Genomic DNA, 22,058 nt, shown 5'->3' with positions numbered 1-22,058 from the left:
GACCAACCGATCACCTCTTCTTGAAGGAGATTTATAATAACATATCGTATTTATGTACGTGTGTATGTGTCATCCTGTTCTCCATCCTGAATAGACATTAAGATTAAATTTGAATTGCCCTCAAATTGGACGCTGCACAGACAGACCGACAAAAAAACAGATTCTTTGCCTTTTATAGTTTCCACTCAGTTATTCTTAAGTTTGCAGGAGACAATAATCTATCCCAGCATGCAATAGTAAAGACAAAGGCAGTGGTGCTTTCTAGCTAGGTCGTGTGTGTGTGTGTGTGTGTGTGTGTGTGTGTGTGTGTGTGTGTGTGTGTGTGTGTGTGTGTGTGTGTGTGTGTGTGTGTGTGTGTGTGTGTGTGTGTGTGTGTGTGTGTGTGTGTGTGTGTGTGTGTGTGTGTGTGTGTGTGTGTGTGTGTGTGTGTGTGTGTGTGTGTGTGTGTGTGTGTGTGTGTGTGTGTGTGTGTGTGTGTGTGTGTGTGTGTGTGTGTGTGTGTGTGTGTGTGTGTGTGTGTGTGTGTGTGTGTGTGTGTGTGTGTGTGTGTGTGTGTGTGTGTGTGTGTGTGTGTGTGTGTGTGTGTGTGTTAACTTCAGGTCAAATCTCCCATCAGCCTAGCAGATGGAGTGTGCCCCCGCACCACTTGGCCCGTCAGCTTCCTGGCTCGTGGCTTCAGCCCTGCCACTTGCCAGCAGTCAGTATGCCCAAAGGGAACCTTCCCAACAGTTTGCGGCCTCCCTTGATCCCCCGCGTGTTAATCTCAGAGCCAGACGTAACCCTGCACACTCGCAGGTCACAGCTTTCGATCCGTCTCACTTCTCTAACCCGCTCTGTGTGTCCATCTCCCATCCATCCTGCAGAGCCCTCAGAAAAGCCTCCTCCTCTGGGGCCCGTGGCCCTCGCGGCGGTGATCGCCGGCCCTGTGTGCGTGCTCTGCCTGCTGCTGGTCCTGGCGTTCTACGTCTGCCACAGCCACCGGAGTGCCGGGGGCGCCGGGGCCCATCACCACCACCACCACCGGGTACCCAACGAAGAGGACCCCTCCATCGACCACCCCTTCATCACCGTGGGAACGACGCTGAAGGACCTCATCTACGACATGACCACCTCGGGCTCTGGATCAGGTACTGTTTGTGTGGTTACGTGTGTATGCATTGGACTGATACTAATAATATATCCGCACATCCGCGTGGGAGTAAGTGGGTGTGATATCAGCAGATGTTAATAAAGCACAACAACCTCATGGTGACGCCAAGCCTCCAGGAAGTGACTGCACCTGGCCAGGAAGTAGTCTCAGTGAGGCTTCTTCAGTGTGTTTTGATTGAGGTTGCAACTTTAAATGTGGTTAATTCTTGCTAAAAGTCTGTCTGTCTGTCTCTCTCTCTGTTCTCCATGCTAGCCATGAATTAGCCCTTCTCTGTGGAGACTGGCACCTCCAACAAGCTGCCAAGCAAAGACTTGGATTCTGTTTGTTTTTGTTATTTACACCATACTTTAGTGTGTGTGTGTGTGTGTGTGTGTGTTGCTGCATGGGCTGTTTTAATCACTGTGCTGAGTCAGAATCTGTGTGGTGGCTGTTGAAATCGGAGGAGAATTCTCATTCCGCTGTCATTTCCTCATCGTCAGCTTCTGGCGATCTGACAGTTTCATTGGTTCCAGCGTTTCTTCTTATTTGCTTGTTGGAAAATGTAACTGGCCACATGCATTTGACCAAACATAATTTTTTTTAGGAATGGTGAACTGCAGCTATAATAAAGATTCTCACATCTGCACGTGACTTTGCACTTCTCGTATCTGCTGACTTGTGCTTCTTCAATGTTTGTTTTCATTTCCTGTTAACGGTCATGCGGCGATAAACATATGGGAACAGTGAAGTAACGTTTGAGGTACAAAAGAGATTCTCGTGTCTGACTGATATACTCACAAGTCTGCTGTTGCTCAACCAAAGAAGTGTCTACCTTTTAAAACTAAAATAAATGCTATTTGGAATGAAATGAAAGTTTAAAGCACCTCCTTGTTGGCTCTGCTTTTCCGACCCGGAAGTTGCTGCCTGGTCACGGGTCGACCTGTGTGCCACTAACGTCTGGTGTAGACAGTTTGGAAACGAGAATTTGCTCTTAGACATTTGGATTACAACTGTAATATTATGAGATAGTGTTGTGACCAAAAAGCTATTCTCATATTGATTGACCTTTTTATTTTCCATAGTTTTATTGTTTTTGACATATTACTCCCACTTTATTCTGGAAGTATTCCAACTGTGTTCTCAAGCCATGCTGATGCTTTATCTTTAGGTTTATTAACAGAAGTCTTTGAGTCTTCTGCCTCCTACAGATCACCTTCTTCCTTTTTGAGATGTTTACCAAAAACAAACAAGTACGCCTTTTCTTTCCGGGTCCTGCTTCTCCCTCCAGGCCTGCCGCTGCTGGTCCAGAGGACCATCGCCAGGACCATCATCCTCCAGGAGAGCATCGGGAAGGGCCGCTTCGGGGAGGTGTGGAGGGGCAAGTGGCGCGGCGAGGAGGTGGCCGTGAAGATCTTCTCCTCCCGCGAGGAGCGCTCCTGGTTCCGCGAGGCCGAGATCTACCAGACCGTGATGCTGAGGCACGAGAACATCCTGGGCTTCATCGCCGCCGACAACAAAGGTGAGGACCCCCCCCCCCCCCCCAGGAAGAGATTAAGATCAGACTGCACACACAGAAGAACGGAACACAAGTCAGACTAGAGCCAGCGGGAACGAGCAGGAATAACTGAAAACAGATCACTGAATTGTGCAGGCTAATTAAGCCCCATCAAAGAAGGTTGATTTGAGCGTATTAAACTCCAAACTTTTTCAACAAGATCTTCATCAGGCCGGGCTGGTTATTACAAGTGGACCGTAAGCTGTTCAGAGCAGAGAAGCAGCTCCTCTAAACCGGTGAAGCCGGTGCAGGCAGACGGTCAATATCAATAGACTGGCTGGTAGACAGTGTGGGGGAGTAACAGTCCTCAGCCAAGGCCGCGGTCACCACACAGTCTGACAGCTCTAGCAGCGCGCACACACACACACACACACACAGAGAGCCTTGTGCTTGTATCTTTGTGAGGACAGTCATTGGCATAAATCATAATCTTAACCATCCTAAACGCATACCCCTCGAATCTAATTGTAACCTGAACTTTAAAAACTAAGGTCTTTTGAAGGTCCGTCCCAAAGTGAGGACAAAATGCCCTCCCTTTCCAAAAATGTCCCCATTTATTCCTCCTCTATTGCGTCGGGAGCTCTGGTGCAATGGGGGAAAATAACTGGGGTTACATGGCTTTCTAATTTGTTGAGGTAGTTTCTGTATTGCATCGGCAGGCAGCTGCACATGCTTGACTATAAAACTGCCGATCAGATTAATCGAAGGTGGCCAAACAATGTTCTTTAACCGCCGGTTATATAACATTCAATTAATCAATCTGTCTCTTCATTGACGAATATTTGAGTTGAAAACCTGCAGACTTACAGTCGAAAAACATCCCATAAAGTTCAAACTGCACTCGTATTTCTTGAAAACTCTTCCAGAACTCGTACCACTTGCAAAATGGCATATCTGAGCAACCTCAATGATTCTCATGGCATGCAGGAGGAGGCTGTGGTTGCACTTGTCTCTTCAATCGGCTTTTGTCATACGATCAGCCAGGACGCACTTGTACCGGACCGTGTTCCCCCTGGTTTACCTGCGGAGAAGGTCTTTGAGTTGGGATCTCATTGAACACATTTCCTCAATTTGCTGCTTCAAAATAAAAAAAACTTTTTGAATGACAAAATCATGTGACTTTTTTATTTTTGATGAATTTAGAAAATAATTTCTTCATCACTGAATTAGCAGAGCTTTGTTTGAGGCTATTTTAATATTATAATAAATCTACTAATGCTGCAGGGAGGAAGCGACAAAAGTAACGGGGGGACTTTTTATTGTGAAATAAAATAAAAGCAAGTCTACTAATACTGCAGGGAGGAAGAGTAAGTGCCAAAAATAAGAGGGGACTATTGTGAAGGATTTATAGAAATCAATCAATCCACTGTTTAACAGCCGCTCCTTTGATCATAAAATACATTTGTTTACTATGTGCACATGTCAAATGCACCATCCGATCGCAAAAGTTCAATATCCACAGACACTATATCATAAGACGAGCTCTTTGTTGGGAGAGCAAAAGGAGGAAGAAAGCAGTTTCATCTTTGTCTCCTTGCTCGTCTGCCTGTCTTTGCCTAGATAACGGGACGTGGACTCAGCTGTGGCTGGTGTCGGATTATCACGAGCACGGCTCCCTGTTTGACTACCTGAACCGCTACACCGTCACTGTGGAGGGCATGATCAAGCTGTCCCTGTCCACGGCCAGCGGCCTCGCCCACCTCCACATGGAGATAGTGGGGACGCAAGGTGAGACACACAAACACACACACACACACACACACACACACACTTATATCTGTCCCATAACATATTGCGATCCTTCCTACATATGTGTGCATCATGTGTGAGCTGGCCTACAGTCACCTGGCTTCTGTTGATCGTACGCCCGTCTGTCTCCAGGGAAACCGGCTATCGCGCACAGAGACCTGAAGTCAAAGAACATTCTGGTGAAGAAGAACGGGACCTGCTGCATCGCTGACCTGGGTCTCGCCGTCCGCCACGACTCGGCCACCGACACCATCGACATCGCGCCGAACCACAGAGTGGGAACCAAAAGGTACCCGCATGCCGCGCAGAGCCCTTTGCCCCATTTAACTTGGCGGGGGACAGCCTCTTGATCTTGTTCTGTATCCATCGGGGTTCTGTCAGGACGTGTCTGGCATGGTCATTTTGTCCCATCTTGAAACACAGTCGGCAGGTGAATTTAGGGTGTAAATAACATAAATAATAAGTCGAGCCGTCTCGACTGTTTAGACTCAAAGAGGGCACACTACCAATTATATAGTCCCTTTGGGCTAGTCTATCTATACACAGGAACTGAATCTTCTGTGCCAACCTCTCAAACACTCTTCCAAGGCCGCCACAATGCAGCCTTGAGTCTTTGCTTTCTTCTCCCTGTGCAACTCAAGGACATGCAACACACTGGGTCAAGTCAGGGATGTGTCAGTGATTTCTGTCTTCTAAACAGGCTTTAGTGATGGTGCTTGAAGGGACTGGGGATGTCACGTTCAAGTTGTTTGGCCCCTGTTCCTGATTAGAGTAATATTAAGCATCTACATACGGCGGTTACAGCTGGTAGTCACTGTGGAATGTGTAGCTCCCGGTTCCCCCTCAGGTAAACACTGTTAGCTCTGTCAGCACTGCTGTCGCTGTTAAAAACGGCGTTGGCAAACTGCAAGCCGCCGGCTCGGCTGTTGCCATGCTGAGAAGCAATAGAATTTGAAAAGCTCTGCATTGCAGTAAGACAAAAAGATTCCTGTATTCAGGCTGTTCCCTCTTGTTTTTTTTTTTTATTAGAATTGCTCACCAAAATAAACAAGCAGCCTCTGTAACCCTGTCGGCCTCGTTGCTGTCTGAAAGCAGTTTGACTCTCCCTCCAGTCTTTGTTGCTTCGCTGCATCCTGAGTTACCTGGATGAACTGTAATCCGTCTTGGTTCTTTTTGTTGGAGTCTTTTACTATCACAATAATGAATGACTTGTTTTGCTTGCAGTGCCTTTGTTGCACAAAGTTGCATTTAAATAAAAGTAAGAAAACAAGTGAAAGTTGATGAAGTAAGACTGTTACAGTCAACACTCCCTTCTTACTGACTACATGTGGCTTCTCACTTTCCCTTTGTGTGTCTCTGTCCGCATGTCTCTTGTTCTATTATGTAGACCTGTCTAGCTGCAGGGTTGGAAAGTGAGAAGAACATTGAGAGCCCTCTTCTCCTTCCTCCTTCCCACAGTGATATCAGCATAGCTTTCATTCCGCTCTTATTTTTTATTTTTTTACTTGTTTATGACAATTTCCTGCCTTGATGTCTGGGCCAATGGTTTGATGCTGAAGGCGTATTCCAGTGTCACTAAATGATTCACTAAGCCTCGGGTCAGTGGAGACTAAAGCTCTGGCCTTGGCTAAAAACCATGTTGCATATTGATGGTGTGATCTGACCAGTGTTTCTTTGTTTTACTTTGTTATCATGCCAAACTTCCAGAAAAGATCACTCCAGCCCAAAAGTGCTTTCATTATCTCTGCCAGGAAGTTCATGCTGTCGGTCAAGTGAGTGAGTGATCTCTCATTCTGCCGCAGCAAACGGCATCATATTTTTGAAGTTTTTTTTGACAAAAGAGTACATTTATTTGAAATGACGTCTCATCTCATGATCCTGGATGACGTTTGCGTGCGTTCTGACAGTTTGGCCTTCTGCAAATGTAAAGCTGTTTGACTTTGAACAACAACACACTGATGATACCGTGTGCCGTCTCGAGTAGGAGCGCTAAGATCCCCGGCACTTTGTGAGAAATCGGTTCTCTGTTTCCTCGTGAGAGCTGCGTCTTCTCTCGTAGCTCCAGGGCCACTCGGGATCTGAGTACGCCACGGACCTCCTGGCTGAATGTGTTGTAGTTTACTGCATTAGCATCAACGTGTCCCCTGCATTGCTCCTGTGCTTAAAAATCATTGGCGGACATTCCTTAAATGATCAATTGAACAGAAAGAGAAACTCAAGTTTGCTCCCTCGAGATGCTCTCCTTTAGTCTGAGGTTGTGACACTTGCTAATGTTCAGGTCCTGGTTTTATTCACAACACAATCCACATGCGTTGTTTGTGTTTTTTAACACTGGTGTAAATAAAACCAGCTTTCTTTTTCAATTTAATTAACCTCCTTGCAACCTAATAACACTCTCTCTCAAGCTTTTTAGAAAATATTCAGTTTCTGTGGTCTCATTTATGCAATGTTTTGCTTACCAAGGCTCTCCATTCATTATTTGTTCAGCGCTCAGTTCAATAATTAAATTAAGAGTTGCTCTCTCATGCCCAGAGTGGGAGCTGCAGTATTGGATGGCACTATTAAATCTGGCTCTTACAGATCATCAGCGGCGCAGCAGTGCCCACAGGTTGAGCAGACATAGGAACTTCGCAGCACCATGCTGTTATGTCCACATGATTCAATCAGGGCTTTGTGTAATGGCTCCCAATGGGGCACTTTTCAAATTGGAGGCTGTGGAGGCATCACTCACATCTGACTTCAGATGGCTGCAGGGATTGAGTGACGTGAGGGGAAAGGATGTTATTCATGTTACGGATAAAGAAGCTGTTAATGCCCCAAATAGTGACTTGATTATTTATAGATTGGTACTTCCAAATGTTTCCCAGAGTTTAATTCACTTTAATTAGCATTTTATCCGTCAAGCCACACTTATTCCTTTCAAATATATCTTGAGCTTCTTGACAGAATTAGTAGAGACGTGGCTTCAGTTTCTGTCTAACCATTTCATATTGAGATAAAAGATGTTTTCAAACACCTGAGGATGAACGGCGATGTGGGGAAGGTGGCATATCAGATGAAGGAGATTAAAACAGGAGTATTCTTTCCTCTATTTCTCATCAGGAAGAGTGAGGGGAGTGATGTCAACAGGAACTGACGGATCTAAATCAATCCACACGGACAGTTTGGCACAAGTCATTCAATAAATCAATTTGGTTTAGTTTTTTAAGCGTAAAAGGGTTTGTGTTTGTAACCATGGACTTTGTGATCGTCTTAGTCTTCAGAAGCTTTTGGCCCAATATGTTACTATACAAATGCAGTGAAAGTGTCTGACACTTGCGCACTGATGTGTTTTTAAAAGGCGTCTCAAACAGCGTTGACGTCATTTAATCCAGCCTTGTTTCCATTGTGGAGCGTCGAATGAGGGCCCGGCGACACAAAGATGGGTTTTCTTTCTGCAGCCGCAGTAGTTGTTTGGAGAGAGCTAAGGGGAATGAAAAATGGAGGTTATTACATTTATTTAAAGACATTAATTGTTAATCAATATTGATCATACTACTTTTGATTTCAGTGGTTAAAATGACAAACGGCAGACTTAAATTAAACTTTGTTGCTGATTGCAAAGATTGTTTACGAGGTAAGCGAAGCTTCCCATGGTACAACTGCTAGTGGAGTTGTACGGTAAACAGACCTGCACTAGCGTGGCGCTTTACACTAAATGTCGTCATGCGGAGGATCGACCCACCAATCTCTATCTCTGAGCCACAATAAACTAGTGGATATTTGTGATGCCAATTTCACTTATGTAGCTTTACTCTCATCCAAATCACTGCTTTGATGTAATCTTATTCACTTAACAGTTTTGAACGTGGACCGTCATTATTTAGACAAAAAGATTAAGGGTTATCTGTAAAATACAGCAATGATGCCTCAATAGAGACCGTTTTGCCTAAATACTGCCGTTTCTGTGTTGAAATAACATCATTTCTGTCATGGTACAAACAATGACTGCGTGAGCAAGAACACTGTTGATAATGATTTCTTTCCGCTCAGGTATATGGCTCCCGAGGTTCTGGACGACTCCATAAACATGAAACACTTTGAGTCTTTCAAGCGGGCTGACATCTACGCCATGGGCCTGGTCTTCTGGGAGATCGCCAGCCGCTGCTCCATGGGAGGTGAGGATCCAAAGGCTGAACGAGCGAGGGATGGTTAGATTACGGAGATATTGACACCCCAGTATGTTATTGAAAACCACGTTGTTTGCTTTTCTGTCAGGCATCCATGAGGACTACCAGCTGCCCTACTACGACCTGGTTCAGTCAGATCCGTCGGTGGAGGAGATGAGGAAGGTGGTTTGTGAGCAGAAGCTTCGGCCCAACATTCCCAACCGCTGGCAGAGCTGTGAGGTAGGGCACGGACAACCGCCTCTTTGTGAAGTCGGGCTAGATGGACTCTCCCCGAGTTTCCATGTAGAACTCCGATTCCATTGTACTTTGAAGGATTTCAGGAGAGAAATCTTTTTCCCCATAACATGTTATAATCTATAACCGGTTTCCATCTACAGTAGGACGGCAGTACTATGACACATAAATAATTGAAGATATTCCAAGAAAGATTAACACATGTATAGCGGTTCTCGCGGTCGGCTCATCAATAGCGCAGTTCTGTAATCTTGTGTGACAGCTATACTCTGACTCCTTCTCACTCGCATGAAACACACACAAGCAGGCCGGTTTCCACAGTCCCCAGAGAGGAAGCAACCACTCAGCCGTGTGTGTGTGTGTGTGTGTGTGTGTGTGTGTGTGTGTGTGTGTGTGTGTGTGTGTGTGTGTGTGTGTGTGTGTGTGTGTGTGTGTGTGTGTGTGTGTGTGTGTGTGTGTGTGTGTGTGTGTGTGTGTGTGTGTGTGTGTGTGTGTGTGTGTGTGTGTGTGTGTGTGTGTGTGTGTGTGTGTGTGTGTGTGTGTGTGTGTGTGTGTGTGTGTGTGTGTGTGGAATCGGTCTCTGGTTTCAGTTTTCACTGTATTGTACACACACACACACAGGCACACCACTTCACAGAACGTGGTGTTGGTTTGCTTACTGTATTGGGCGTCGTTACAATTTAACTTGAGCTTACTGAAGTAAATGAAAGCAGCACCACTGTGTGAAGACTGATACTGAGGGATGGAGGATGTCTGTCAAACGTTCTAAATCTTTTCATTGTCATCTGCATTTGCATTTTGCATAAAGACTTGTCTATTTTATATTGCTGTGAAAACATCTCCTCCAAACAGCTGTATTTATTCAAGTTTCTTTCCAAAAATGTATTGTTAAAGAGATTACATTTGAAAACATCATGGTAGTGTCACATTTGACCTTGGACCGATATTCATTAGCTTGAAAGCATCATAATGTGACTTAAATGCAGCCTCCATAGGTTAGCTCTTAGCTCACCGGCTGCTAATGCTGACTAGCTCTCTTTTCCTGCTGATTTTAACACGGAGACTGTTGTTCACAATGTAGCATAAACAGAGGGGGAACGACTGGGCTGGAGTGCTATTTTGCACATGTGCAGTAGCGACTGGGTAGGATGTCTGGGTTGGGTGTGACAAGTGGCACGACTTCCTGTGTAACGTAAATGAGCTGATGAAGGATATGACAACGTGATATCGGCCCGCCCACACCTGATCCAGCACTTTAAACCGTATCGAAGGCCTTTCTGATACCGGTATCGGAACAGACAATCAAGCAAACCACAGAGACGCAGGAAGCGTTTTGAAGTGTTTGTACAGACCACCACTTGTGGTTATGGGTTGGCCTCTATGGGATAGGTTCCTGCGTAGGTAAGCACTAGCCCCGCTCCTCGGCTGTTCCCCAAAACAAATACAGTCAGACAGGACCACAGAGTCTCCACCTCTCGGCTGTTAGAACCAGACAGTCTTTGTAAATGCAGCCAGCTCTGCTGCCCACACACGTACACACACATACACACATACACACTTCTCCAAGCTGAGACACGCTCCTTTTAGCACGTTATTTAAGAACTCCCATTCTGTTGTGTCGTTTGACATCCCCCACCTTTTTGTCTGGCAGCATCCAGACAGACGTTGATATTTGTGGATTTGCAATGAATCTGCCTTCTTGTCTTATTATAATACCCACGCCTGGTTTGTACCACAAGGATGATGTTTCCTCCCCTCCGTCCCAAAGAACATCCTGACAAATCCTCTCTCCTAATGTGGGGTGACGAGACCTTTGAGCCAAGGGCCAATGACTTCCCGAAATGGGTAGCACATGAATGTAGTGACTGGCTCCAGTAAAGCAAAGTCTTGAAAGTGTCTGTCAAACTCTGACAGACACTTGTCAAGCTGCTCTGTCTGTCAAGTTGTGCACACGCCTTCCGTTGCGTCTCCAGCTCCGACACCAGGTTTTGGACGTTCCCCAAATGATGGCGCTGCAGCTTTGAGGACAGATGATGCATTAACTGAGCTGATCATATCACCCACGGTTTTGTCTTTTCCTTGCAGCTCTAAATGAAGCTCATTCAACACGTTGGGCTGCTGGGTTAAACATGTCAAGTCTAGTAGCCGCTGATCGTCATCTAGTTGGTTAGATTCTGCATGTTGTGTGTAGCAAGAAGTCCGCGTGGTCGCACTCCGCCTTCTCCAGATGCACACGGAACAGCCGTCTTTGAAGAGCTCTCGCTGGAATACAACACTGGCAGTCGGCGATGTCCTTCCACAGCTGCTGTGTCAAATCCACGGCCATGACTTCACAGCGCCGTGTAACTGTACTTCTTGATAGCTGGAGAGCTTTGTTTGAAGATAATATTTCCGGTTTGTTTTTAAAGTCCCGAAACAACGAGTCCGCTGCTTCAACGACTACTTCTTTTATCATCTCTCCATCTTGGAAGGACTTCTACTGCTTAATGATGGAGTGGACGATGATGCTTCGGTGGCGGCTTTCGATTTTGAAGTCCACTGTGAGAAAAGTGACTGCTGTCCGGACAACTGTGATTTTAGTTCCTTCACCTTTTTCTTTCTCAGTTCACTTTTCGGTGGTGAAGTCAGTGTCGTAGTTTCGGTAAAGCGTCCTAAAGTGCCGCTCCACATTTCCCCAAGTTTTTGGTTTCTTACTTGGTCCCACTCCCCCACTCAATTTTTATATTTCGTTCCTTCTTTAATAGACATAAATTGGAAGGCTAACTAATTAGCTCGCCAGAGTTTTGCAGTAGCTCGTGCGGTTGATGTGTGGTGACCCGTGTCTCGGACTGGCTGCTCTTTATGTCAATCAAGTAGCAAATGCCGTAGGGAGGATACTTTTTTTTTTTAATGGCATGCGATCTACCCGCACTACCTTTTGCGATCGACTGGTATTGGGCACCCCTGTTCTAAATCCTTGTTTTGCCAGATTTCTCAAATCTTTTCCCAAGATCATCATGTTTTACTGAACTCTCTCTCTCTCTCTCTCTCTCTCTCTCTCTCTCTCTCTCTCTCTCTCTCTCTCTCCTCTGTAGGCCTTGCGGGTGATGGCGAAGATAATGAGGGAGTGTTGGTATGCCAACAGCGCCGCCCGACTCACCGCTCTCCGAATCAAGAAAACCTTGTCTCAGCTCAGCCAACAGGAGGGAATCAAGATGTAGACATACCTACCACACACATGCACACACACACACACACACCTGTGACTGGCATCCATATCGATAGCATTATCACCTTCATCGACTGTTCCTCCCCTTTACTTTGAAGCGAAGTGAAGACTTCTTATCCCCTTGTGCTCTTTCTATTTTTGGAATTTTTTTAATTTTTTTATTCCTCTCATCACTGTTTATTCATTGACAAACTGCTGAGTCATGCACCTGGAGGGAAGGAGCCGTGTGCTGCACTGGGCTGTCATACACATGTGAACGGCTGGATGGACGGATCTAAAGATGGATGGTTGTGCCTAACCTCCATCTTCACACGAAGTCTCCGAAAAGTCCGAGCAGGGCAACTGGTGTCCATCCCAAGTCCCGCCTCCACCACTCGTCACGCAAAAAAAGAAAGAAAACGATACATGTCCCATCAGGTAAACACGGCCAGCCAGGCTGCTGGGAATTCACCTAGGAGGCCTCTGAGCTGCCGGAGGTTTCGCTCTCATCGCCTCACAACTTCATCATCAAACCCTCCCCTCATTTGTATATTAGCATTTAATTCGTCTCGTCGGGGAGTTGAGCTACTCTTGAGTAGGGCTGCAAGTTGCTCATTTACATAATGTGAATCATGGGAAAAAGTCCATCAGAAACAGAAAACGTGTAAATGGAACTAGTGTGTTATTCGTACCCGTTCCAGAGAGGGGTGCACTCATACCTGCTAGAAAAGAGGGTCAGGGACGACTGGACAGAGAAAAGCTGTTTTGGCCGTGGGGCAGTTTGCAGCCCTACTCTTGAGTGTGTTCCAGTAGCGTTGGGAACTGAAGCTTGGACTTCCCTGCGTTGGGGCCATACAACCAACGGTCTTCAGCTGTTCTTCATCTAGTCCAGTTGTGAGCAGAACCTCTCATCTCTGCAACATTTTTGCACTTTTTTTTCTTTCTTCCATTTGTTACTGTCCTCATCTCCCTCCGTGTGGTCAGGGAGTCGGACAGGTCAGTTTAATTTATTGTTTTTTTTGTACTTTCTGGTGTCAGGGGTTAATTATTTTTAAATTCTTTTTGAATTTTGCAGAACAAAACTGGACACAATGACCTCATTCATTTTTTTTTCCTATTTCTTTTGGCAAACATGCTACAACATATGCAATATACAGTAGATACATGTGTCTATTTTCTATACTCTGCTAAACCACAAACCGCAAGAACAACAACAACAGCACCAACAACAATCAGCTGCCACCATGCCTTCCACAGCCAGCTGTAACCGGAAAGTGCCAGCGCTTTAACAACCCAAACTCCTCTCATGTCGGCCGCTGAGGAGTGTCTTTGCCTTGGCTCGTATGCAGCTCTGTGTGTGTGTGTGTGTGTGTGTGTGTGTCCCCGAGGAGGGAGCCATGCCCGAGCGTACAGCGAGCTCGTACTATGCACACCCCAAGAAGTAGGGATGAAAAGCAAGGAGGGGCACGCACACACACACATACATACATACATACATATATACATACATACATACATACATACATACATACACACACACACACACACACACACACACACACACACACCTTCGCAAGCACCCACAAGCCAGCCGACTCTTTGGTGCCATTTTGTCCCCCACACCTGAACACCCGACCACCTCAGCAACAACAACTCATCGTACAGCTTCTCCTCCCTCCGGGACGGAGCCTGCAACCTAAGCTCCAGCACCTCGAACTGTGTTTAGTGGGAGAGAAAAAAGATGGCACCAACAAGCCCCCTGTGGCTTTTGGGGGGAAAAAATAGAAAAAAAGGACACAAAGACTCGGAAGCATTACTGATGTTGCCCTATAAATGTAAACTCTTGGAGCTCTGATTGTTTTCTTTCTTTTTGTTCTTCTCGCGTTTGGCGCAGTCAGCGGTGCAAATTGACCTTCTCAAACGTTTCCTTCTTTGTAGGGTAATCAACTACGATGAGGTACATTCAGTTAAAAATATAGCAAACGGACATTTACTAAGCCATAGATTTTCCAGGTTGTGTATTTTTTTGTGTATCTTTTTTGCTGTGGAAAAGGACTTTTTCTACTAGAATGTACATTTACGCAAAAGATGAAAAAGAATACACGTCTAAACATTTTTCTTTGTCATTTCAGCTTAGCAAACCTTAAGGGACCAACACATAAGAGTCAGAATCTGCTCTTATTATGTTTTTCTTTATTATTTTTTATAAAGAAATTATATATATATATATATATATATATATATATATATATATATATATATATATATATATATATATATATACATATACATATATATATATATATATATATATATATATATATATATATATATATATATATATACATATAAATAAATAAATAGACTTGATTGCTATGATAAAGGTAGTGTCATTATTCTATCTAAAGGACAACAAAATGTATGTAGCACCTGATTTAACAGTTTGTTTCAGTCAAGTGTTTGCCCTGTTGACTAAATTGCCATACACCTAAACCCATTCGGGCTTATTTTAGGGATTTTCTTGTGTGCGCCAAAAGAAAGTGAGCCTTAAATCACCAAGACATCCAGTGAACCGATAGGTCTGCCGGACAGCGACTTGCTCAAAGATTGTTTAGTAATAAGTGGACTTCTGAACCACCGCGGGGGGTTTACCTGTGTGGCAATTTGGATGTCGGTGTGGTCGGCCTGCCTCCCTTTGTTTGTTTTTTTTCTTCATGGATACATGATGTATTGATGTGCTGCTACTTTGTTGTCCGTCTCGCTTTACTCGTCGAGGCGAGAGCTGCCGTTGGATGTAAACCCCCTCAGATCGCCCTGAATCTGATCGTTCTGTGACACAAATCCAGCCCCTCGTCGTTCGGAGGGCCGCCCCTCTCCGAGGGCCGCTGAGGTCGGTCCGCTGCTCTAGTGTTCGCTTGTAACGACAGCGCTGCCGCCCCCACGGACCGCGGCTCAAAACCACTGTGCCAATCTATCGGCGGGCACCTCGTTCCCGACACTTACTTTAGGTGGAGTTCCTTTTGAGGTAGTGATTTGTTTAGTCCAAAGTTGTTCGGTGCCCTTGTCGTAACTAAATGTTAAAAACAAATGCGTGATGTCGTCATTTATCTAAGTATACAAAGTTCACCTCTAAAAACCTTTTGAGCAGGTACTATCTCATCAGTACTGATGGCGATGATGGCCGGTCAGGGGAAGCTCAGTGCCCAGTACTTTTTTGTTCACAACTCACGGTTTCTTGCAGCCCATCTAAAATATCATAAACCTCTTGCTTCAGTGGATCGATATTTTAAAGCAGCACCGAAGTCGAACCAAAATCTAGATCAAATTGAAACAAACGAGAGAGAGAAGTCGTTTGAGCTCAACACACTTTTTTCTTCTGTTCCCCGAGCTTTCAAATGTATCGCATGGTCTTCATCACAGGATGGAGTTTGCTCAGTTAACATGAAACTGGCGATGGTCAAACTTTCCATTATTAAGGCCATCGGGGACAAAAAGGTTCCAACAGCTACATGTTCATGTTAACTAAGGAAGCGTCACCTTCGGATGAAGGCCGCGTTGTTCCAGAGCTTTCGGGTGATGTGAGAACAAGTTGAGTAAGTGGACCGTGGGTCCAGATTATGATGGTCGAGACCAAATCTGCATTTGCTGTTGGCTGAAACCCGTAGCCTTTTTACAGTGTACAAAACATTTCTAATGTTGCATATCTGTTTCTGTGGAAACAACAATTTAGACTTTTTAAAGAAGAGAAAAAACTAAACGACGAAGAGCAGACAAGTTGTGAGGTACCCACCCGTGTACTTCCACTGTGGATGAAGTATTCTGTAGAAACGGTCAGCGGTGGCAGAACAGTGACATTATTGTAAATATCTGGAGGACTAAACAAAAGAAGAGCACTGTGGTGAATATTGCTGCTATACTAAATACAAAAAGGGTGACGAATTATGCTGGATTCAATGTTAGATGTATACAAAAGTGGCCAAACGAGTAGAGAAGGCCAAGGATTGATCTGACGAAGCCACGTGGGGGGTCAGGCTGGCCCCGCTGGGCCTCTTTAATGTGTATTCCATTAGCAGTGTCATTCTCTGGGACATCAACAACATTAGCTCAACACCTCTGGTATGCCTCTACTCAGACAACTTCATTCTGTCTTAAAGTCACCAGCAGCCTTCTACTTTTTTCTTTTTCTGAAACTCAAGATGACTTAACTGTAAAAAAAAAAAAAAAAGAAGAAAAAAAGACAATTGCACCCAGTTTTTTCTCTCTGGTGGTCTTTAAGCAGCAATCTCTGGGTCCTCGATGTTTGAATGTTCAAAATCGGGTCAACAGAGCCACAACTTGGCACCCACAATGCAACTCTCCCACAGGCAGTGCCCACTCAGAGGCCCAATTCCAGTGCGGCCCCGACGCCCTGTAAACATCTTGAGCTGAGAGTTTCTGATTGTTACAGTCTGTCGATGTACAAGTTGATCCTGAACACAAACCTTACGCTACGTTAGTTTGTGTTCATGTTTTATTCATCAGGATTTGTGGATTGAAAGAAAAAGTACTGAAACATTCAAACACCCGAAATTCCTCCTCAGCTACTTCCAGGAACGAGCATCCAGTACTGGGACGTTTGATTAAGTAACCCCAACCCTTCATTAGGCTGCACGGTGTGGTAGACCTGCTGTTGGAGGGTTTAACAACCCAATTCTTGCTATTTGGTCCATGGCGGCAATTAATCTAGCGAACATGCAAACGGGGGAAGTGTGTGCTGGAACTGGGCCAGACTTCCTGCTGTGCTATGCTAGTGGAAGCTAACTTAGAGACGGACACATGTTGGCCGTGAACCTGTAAATCCTGTCTGAAGCTGGTTATTTGGGTTTGGCCCATGTTTGTTTTGCTTGGGTGTGTCGATCACTCTCGGGGGCGTGGCCTATGAGAATGTTACCTTGCCTTCTCTCTCCTATCGGATCAACGAGGGCTCGGGGCCACTGTACCCCGTTGACATGTAGCCACGTGCTTTCAAACCTCGGTTCCCCACTCAACACAGCTGAAGGTAGCAGCGACGTGGCTCAACCCTAAATCAGTGAGTTCCAATATGCAGCCTTTTAAAATTATTTTCTTTACTGGGCGTAAAAAAAGTGTTGTGAAAAAGCGAGATGTTTCTTATTTTTCTGCTCCATGGGCGTTGATGGAGGGCCGAAACAGGGAGGTAGCACAAACTATGCCAGCAGCTCTACGGCTCCAAACCACGCACTGACAACTTCCCACAGCTGTGAATGTACCGGGTTTCCAACCAATCCGAGCACAACTCGAAGGTCGCCACGGCGACTTGGCGAGCATGCAAACACCCCGGGGTTCCTATCCGCGTCAGTCTCTCGTTATGCAACGGCCGGGCCCACCGTGTCCGCCCGCTCAGGCCCTCTGGATCACACCGGTCCCACCGGCCTACCTATGCGAGCACGATCCACACACTGTGACGAGGAACATGTCCCCCCTTTTCGCGTCTCGGAGACCCCCGCCCCCAGTTCAGGTGGAAGTGACTAGTGGTTTGGGTCACCATAGGGTTCCGGTTCGCCCTCCCTGGTTCCGGTTCGCCCTCCCTGGCAACGCGGGGAGCAAGAAAGCTTTATCATGTTTTATTTGGTGCCTAAGTTTGACTTATTTTTGCCGTTCACCTCGAATGACAAGACCGCATGCGATTGTGTCTGCATTACCTGCTTTATAGATGTCATCCAAAAGCTGAGAAGTATCTTAAAAAAAATAGACAATGAAGCATAATTAACATATTAAAAAGGTCACTTAATCGAAAAGAAAATACCTCCTTTCAAAGACCAATGTGTTTTACCTCACTGTGTATATATTCTCGATTTGTTTACTCCGAGTTTGCAATTTATCTTTCTCTTTTTTTGTTTCTATGAAATGCTTTAAGAAAAAAAAAAAGTTGAAGAGAATACTTTAGTCTTTTTTTATTTTTGGTCAGCTGGCATTGTATTGTGTTTGTGTTGTGCCCAAGCAGTATACTCCTCCTGCCCCATGCGTGAGCTGTACAGTTAAAGCGCTTTACAAATGTCCACGCCTCCTCTTCTGAGCTCTGGTACAAATGCCTTGTTCTATATGTTCTTTTTGTTTCATGAAAAAAAGATGAAGAAAAAAGCAGTCAAACTGGAGGGGTGGGGTGGGTGGGGGGGTGTGAGGGGGACTGCAAAGCGGAGAAAAAATAGAAAAGAAACTCGACAACCGCTGAACCCTTCTCCCCTCGGCCCTCTTGGATTTCTAAACATATTATTACCTTGACTTTTTTTTTTTATATAGTGTGTACAGATGATTATGAACGAGAGATCAACATAGGAACTAGAGGATTGACACTTATGTTAACTTCTAACATAGCTGGAGTAGAAAATGGTGTGAATAAAGAAACCCAGTTTCACTACAGAATGACTGTTTGTCTGATTCATTTGTTGAGCCGCAAACCTTTCATATATTTTAAAGATTTTACACGGAGACAAGAGAACAAGATGTGGAGTTCAGAGGCGGGAGGATCGTATCCTAAAAGTACCATGGTCATATATTAAAAAAAACACTTTTAAATGTTAAAAGTGAAGAGCATGTTTTAGTTCATATGTGGAGCCAATTATGTTTTTAGGGCCAAATACAGTGGTGGTAAAAATGTACAGTTTTTCCGGGCTGGATATGCAGGCCGACGCAAAACACGGTCTGGATTATGTTCACATCGTTTGTGTCGCGCCAGAATAAATGTGGAGTCCCCCATCAAAATAAAAGCACCAGGCTCCAGGGAGCCTTTGTGTAACTCTAAATTAGCTCTGTAATCTAGTGATATCCATTGATTAGGCCAATCAAGCTTTACAACTGGAACTTAATCCCGACATTGATCCCCGTGACTGATTTACCTGAGGCCTATATCTCTCTTGTGCGTGGGATTGACTGCAGGGGGTTCTGGGCTCCAGTCCTACATCAGCGCCACTGATTCCAGTGACAAAGCTGATTAAGAGCAGCCAGCTCTGGTGTACAGGCCACCAAACACACACACACACACACACACACACCTCCTTCATCTCTGCTCAAGAGGATGAAACCAAAACAATGTTTCAGGTTTTATTCACGTCCTCTTCTTTTGCTCTATTTTTACCTCTGTTGCTATTTCTGCATTTCTCTCCTGTCTTTTGTTCCCCTCCCTCGTTTCGCTCATCTGGATGACATTGATACGTTTCTATGTCAAACGCTGCTGTCAGACAGTTACTAAGCAGCCAAAAGCTGCTTTTCAGCAGGCCTTCGCTCGTTTCCCAAAGAACACGACGCGTGAACGGTCGCTAATCGCTTATCCCGCCCCGAGCTCTCTTCGGGTCATGGGAGTCTGGCCTCCTGAAACCAAGGATCCATTGCCTAAGGAAAGAAATACTGCAGCACGTCTAAACGACCAAACTTATCTGAAATATATATAATGAAGGAGCAAGTACTCCAAAAACAGAGGGAATATATTGTGTGTGTGTGTCACAGTCGAGCCTAAGAACAAGCAGTGGGAACGAAAGGTCAACTGCGAAATGAGGAAATCGATGCAGTGAATCATTAAGCGAGGCTCCCCCCTCCCCACACACACACACACACACTCTCACACACACACATATAGTGTCGCTCAGCCTGGGAGCCATTGAGCTGAGAACTGCAGTAACCCTTCTAAGGCTGCACACTATAGCAGATCCAGAGGAGGTGTGTGTGTGTGTGTGTGTGTGTGTGTGTGTGTGTGTGTGTGTGTGTGTGTGTGTGTGTGTGTGGGGGGGGGGCTTCCATATGTAGTCCCATATATTTTGTACAAGGATGTGTGCTGTGCTGCGGGGGCTGGACAGGTTTCCCAGGAGAGCGAAAAACTGCTTCATGCAGCAGGTTTCTTCATGAGCGCAGTGTGTATGAACACATAATGTGGAGGTGTGTGTGTAAGATGTTGTTGCATGCTCTTCCTCCATCATCTCTTGGTAAAACGAAGCGTTTCCAGTTCCTCCTGACGGCTGCAGCACCTGCCATAAATCCATCAGTAAGGTCGGATTAGTGCTCTGACGCATTGAATCCTCCTCCAGGAGCTCCACTGCCTCCACTGTTCAGTCGCTAATGGCCTGCATCGCATTGCTCCGCCGTAGGTTGCCTGTGAAGCAGAAAATGGTGCCATATTCTCCCTCCTCGGTCTGTTTGTGCGGCGGCTAAGAATAGCTTGACAGGCTCCGTGCAGATGGATAGTGATGTATGGACCTGATGGTGGTGATGATGCTCACACAAACAGCAGCATCAGCCAGCTGAAGGGGCTGAGGCCTGACGGCGCCACGCAACACTTACATAAGGTGTTTACATGGATGGATTACTGAACCTTCACCACCACCACCACCACCGGCCTTCATCTCAAAAAATGTCCGTCAAAGATACTCAAATTGACCACTGACAAACGAGAGATGAAAAACCAATACGAAGAGACGCAGAACCACAAGACAGACAACGAGAGGCTAAACAACAAAGTCTTGGTGGTAATTAAATGTTTACTGAGGTGTGGAGTCTTTCTGTTCAGTCAAAACTCAATTGACATGTGCTCATAACTGTTGTTTGTTGAGTTATTATCTTCACATGTGTTTGCACGTTCCTTGAACTGGTGCACTGAGAGTTTTTAATCTCCGAGGGGTTAAACAAGGTCGCTCTGCTTTGAGCACCAAGAAGGTCTCAACTGCATCTCCTGCTAAAAGATCCACATTAGAGGCCATTACAGGAGCTGCTGATGTGGTTCTATCCTCCATGTAAAATATGATAGTGTACATAAATATATTTTGGTATGAGGGCGTACACATCAAGCTTAGTGTACAATCAGGATCTGCCACATTAATTTCCCATGTGAATAGATGAATGCACACAGAAAACTACCTGTATTGATTGTAGTGCATGAGAGGCCAGCGGTGGGCCCTTGCTCCTCTCTTTTTTTTTTTTTTTTTACATGTATCATTTTTACATCTGTATTTAATTGTAACGATGGCGTGGGAAACGCATTAAAGAAAAAGTTGCCATCTTCAAACGTCTTGTTTTGTCTGATCCGTCGATAATCAGTTTATAATATTCATATGCTCTGGACTCTCTTTTCTCGGTTCACTCCTCATTGCAGTCCCAGAACGTCACCACATGGGGGCGCTGCTGCCCTTCACACAGAGCTGCCTTCTGCCCTGCAGAAGAGACACTCCGAGGGACGAGAAGGTACTGACTGGAGGCTTAGCGGGTCGTCCTTTAATCACAAGGGTTGCCGGTTTGATCCCCGGGCTCCTGCTGGCTGCATGTGGAAGTGTCCTTGAGCGAGACACTGAACCCCAAGCTGCACCTGATGGGCAGCTGTTAGATAGAAATATTATATATGCTATGAATTAATGTAATCTGTACAGAGTAACTAAACCCAATGTGTATGATTTGACGACTACATATCGTGTTAGAACTCTGCATGGTTGTAATGTAATGTTACTACGTGCAGACAGGTGTACGTTCTGCGTTGGGTATTCTGTACTGCATGTGCGGCCGTCCAGGGAGAGGGATTCCTCCTCTGATTTCTTATTGAGGGATGATTTTATCTTCATCCTCATCTGTCAGAGGACAATAGGTGTTGTATTCGGATTAATCTTCACCCACAATTATGAATTTGTATCCCAACACATACTTTTGCTTTTTTTCGCACCAGGCATTCTGGCTTGTCATAGCACAGCTGTGACGATAAGGCAGTCACATTTACAAATATATGAACCCGATAGAGGAGCTTAAATCACCATTCAATTGGCAGCTTGCACATTGACTACTGGTTGTTTTTCATATTTCATATCAGCATTCTTTACATATAGGTAAGGCACATAATTTGTTTCCACCAATTTATAGCGACTCAAAGAAAGAGGGCATTTCCTCGGCACCCTCTGTGTGCTTCTAATTTGCCATCGCAATTTCCACAATTCATACTCATTCAATACTCAGAAAAATAGGCCATAAAGCCTCCTGCAGTGTATGCACGGTCCCCCCGTAAAACAT

General features: G+C 45.2%; 1 protein-coding gene across 1 annotated transcript in view; it reads left to right on the top strand.

The window, feature by feature from the left end:
• The window catches only part of tgfbr1b (transforming growth factor, beta receptor 1 b), a 43,227-nt gene extending 29,001 nt beyond the window's left edge, over positions 1 to 14,226 (top strand). Inside the window, exons 3-9 of the mRNA XM_034559952.1 lie at positions 864 to 1,127; positions 2,418 to 2,648; positions 4,245 to 4,412; positions 4,566 to 4,722; positions 8,466 to 8,590; positions 8,691 to 8,821; positions 11,911 to 14,226. Of these exons, the coding sequence (XP_034415843.1) occupies positions 864 to 1,127; positions 2,418 to 2,648; positions 4,245 to 4,412; positions 4,566 to 4,722; positions 8,466 to 8,590; positions 8,691 to 8,821; positions 11,911 to 12,036 (1,202 nt within the window). The 3' untranslated portion in view covers positions 12,037 to 14,226. The remainder of the gene's footprint in view (positions 1 to 863; positions 1,128 to 2,417; positions 2,649 to 4,244; positions 4,413 to 4,565; positions 4,723 to 8,465; positions 8,591 to 8,690; positions 8,822 to 11,910) is intronic.
• The last annotated feature ends 7,832 nt before the right edge of the window (positions 14,227 to 22,058 follow it).

This window comes from Cyclopterus lumpus, chromosome 20 (genome assembly GCF_009769545.1).
Source record: "Cyclopterus lumpus isolate fCycLum1 chromosome 20, fCycLum1.pri, whole genome shotgun sequence".
Lineage (NCBI taxonomy): Eukaryota > Metazoa > Chordata > Actinopteri > Perciformes > Cyclopteridae > Cyclopterus > Cyclopterus lumpus.
This window is presented reverse-complemented; position numbering and strand designations above follow the sequence as displayed.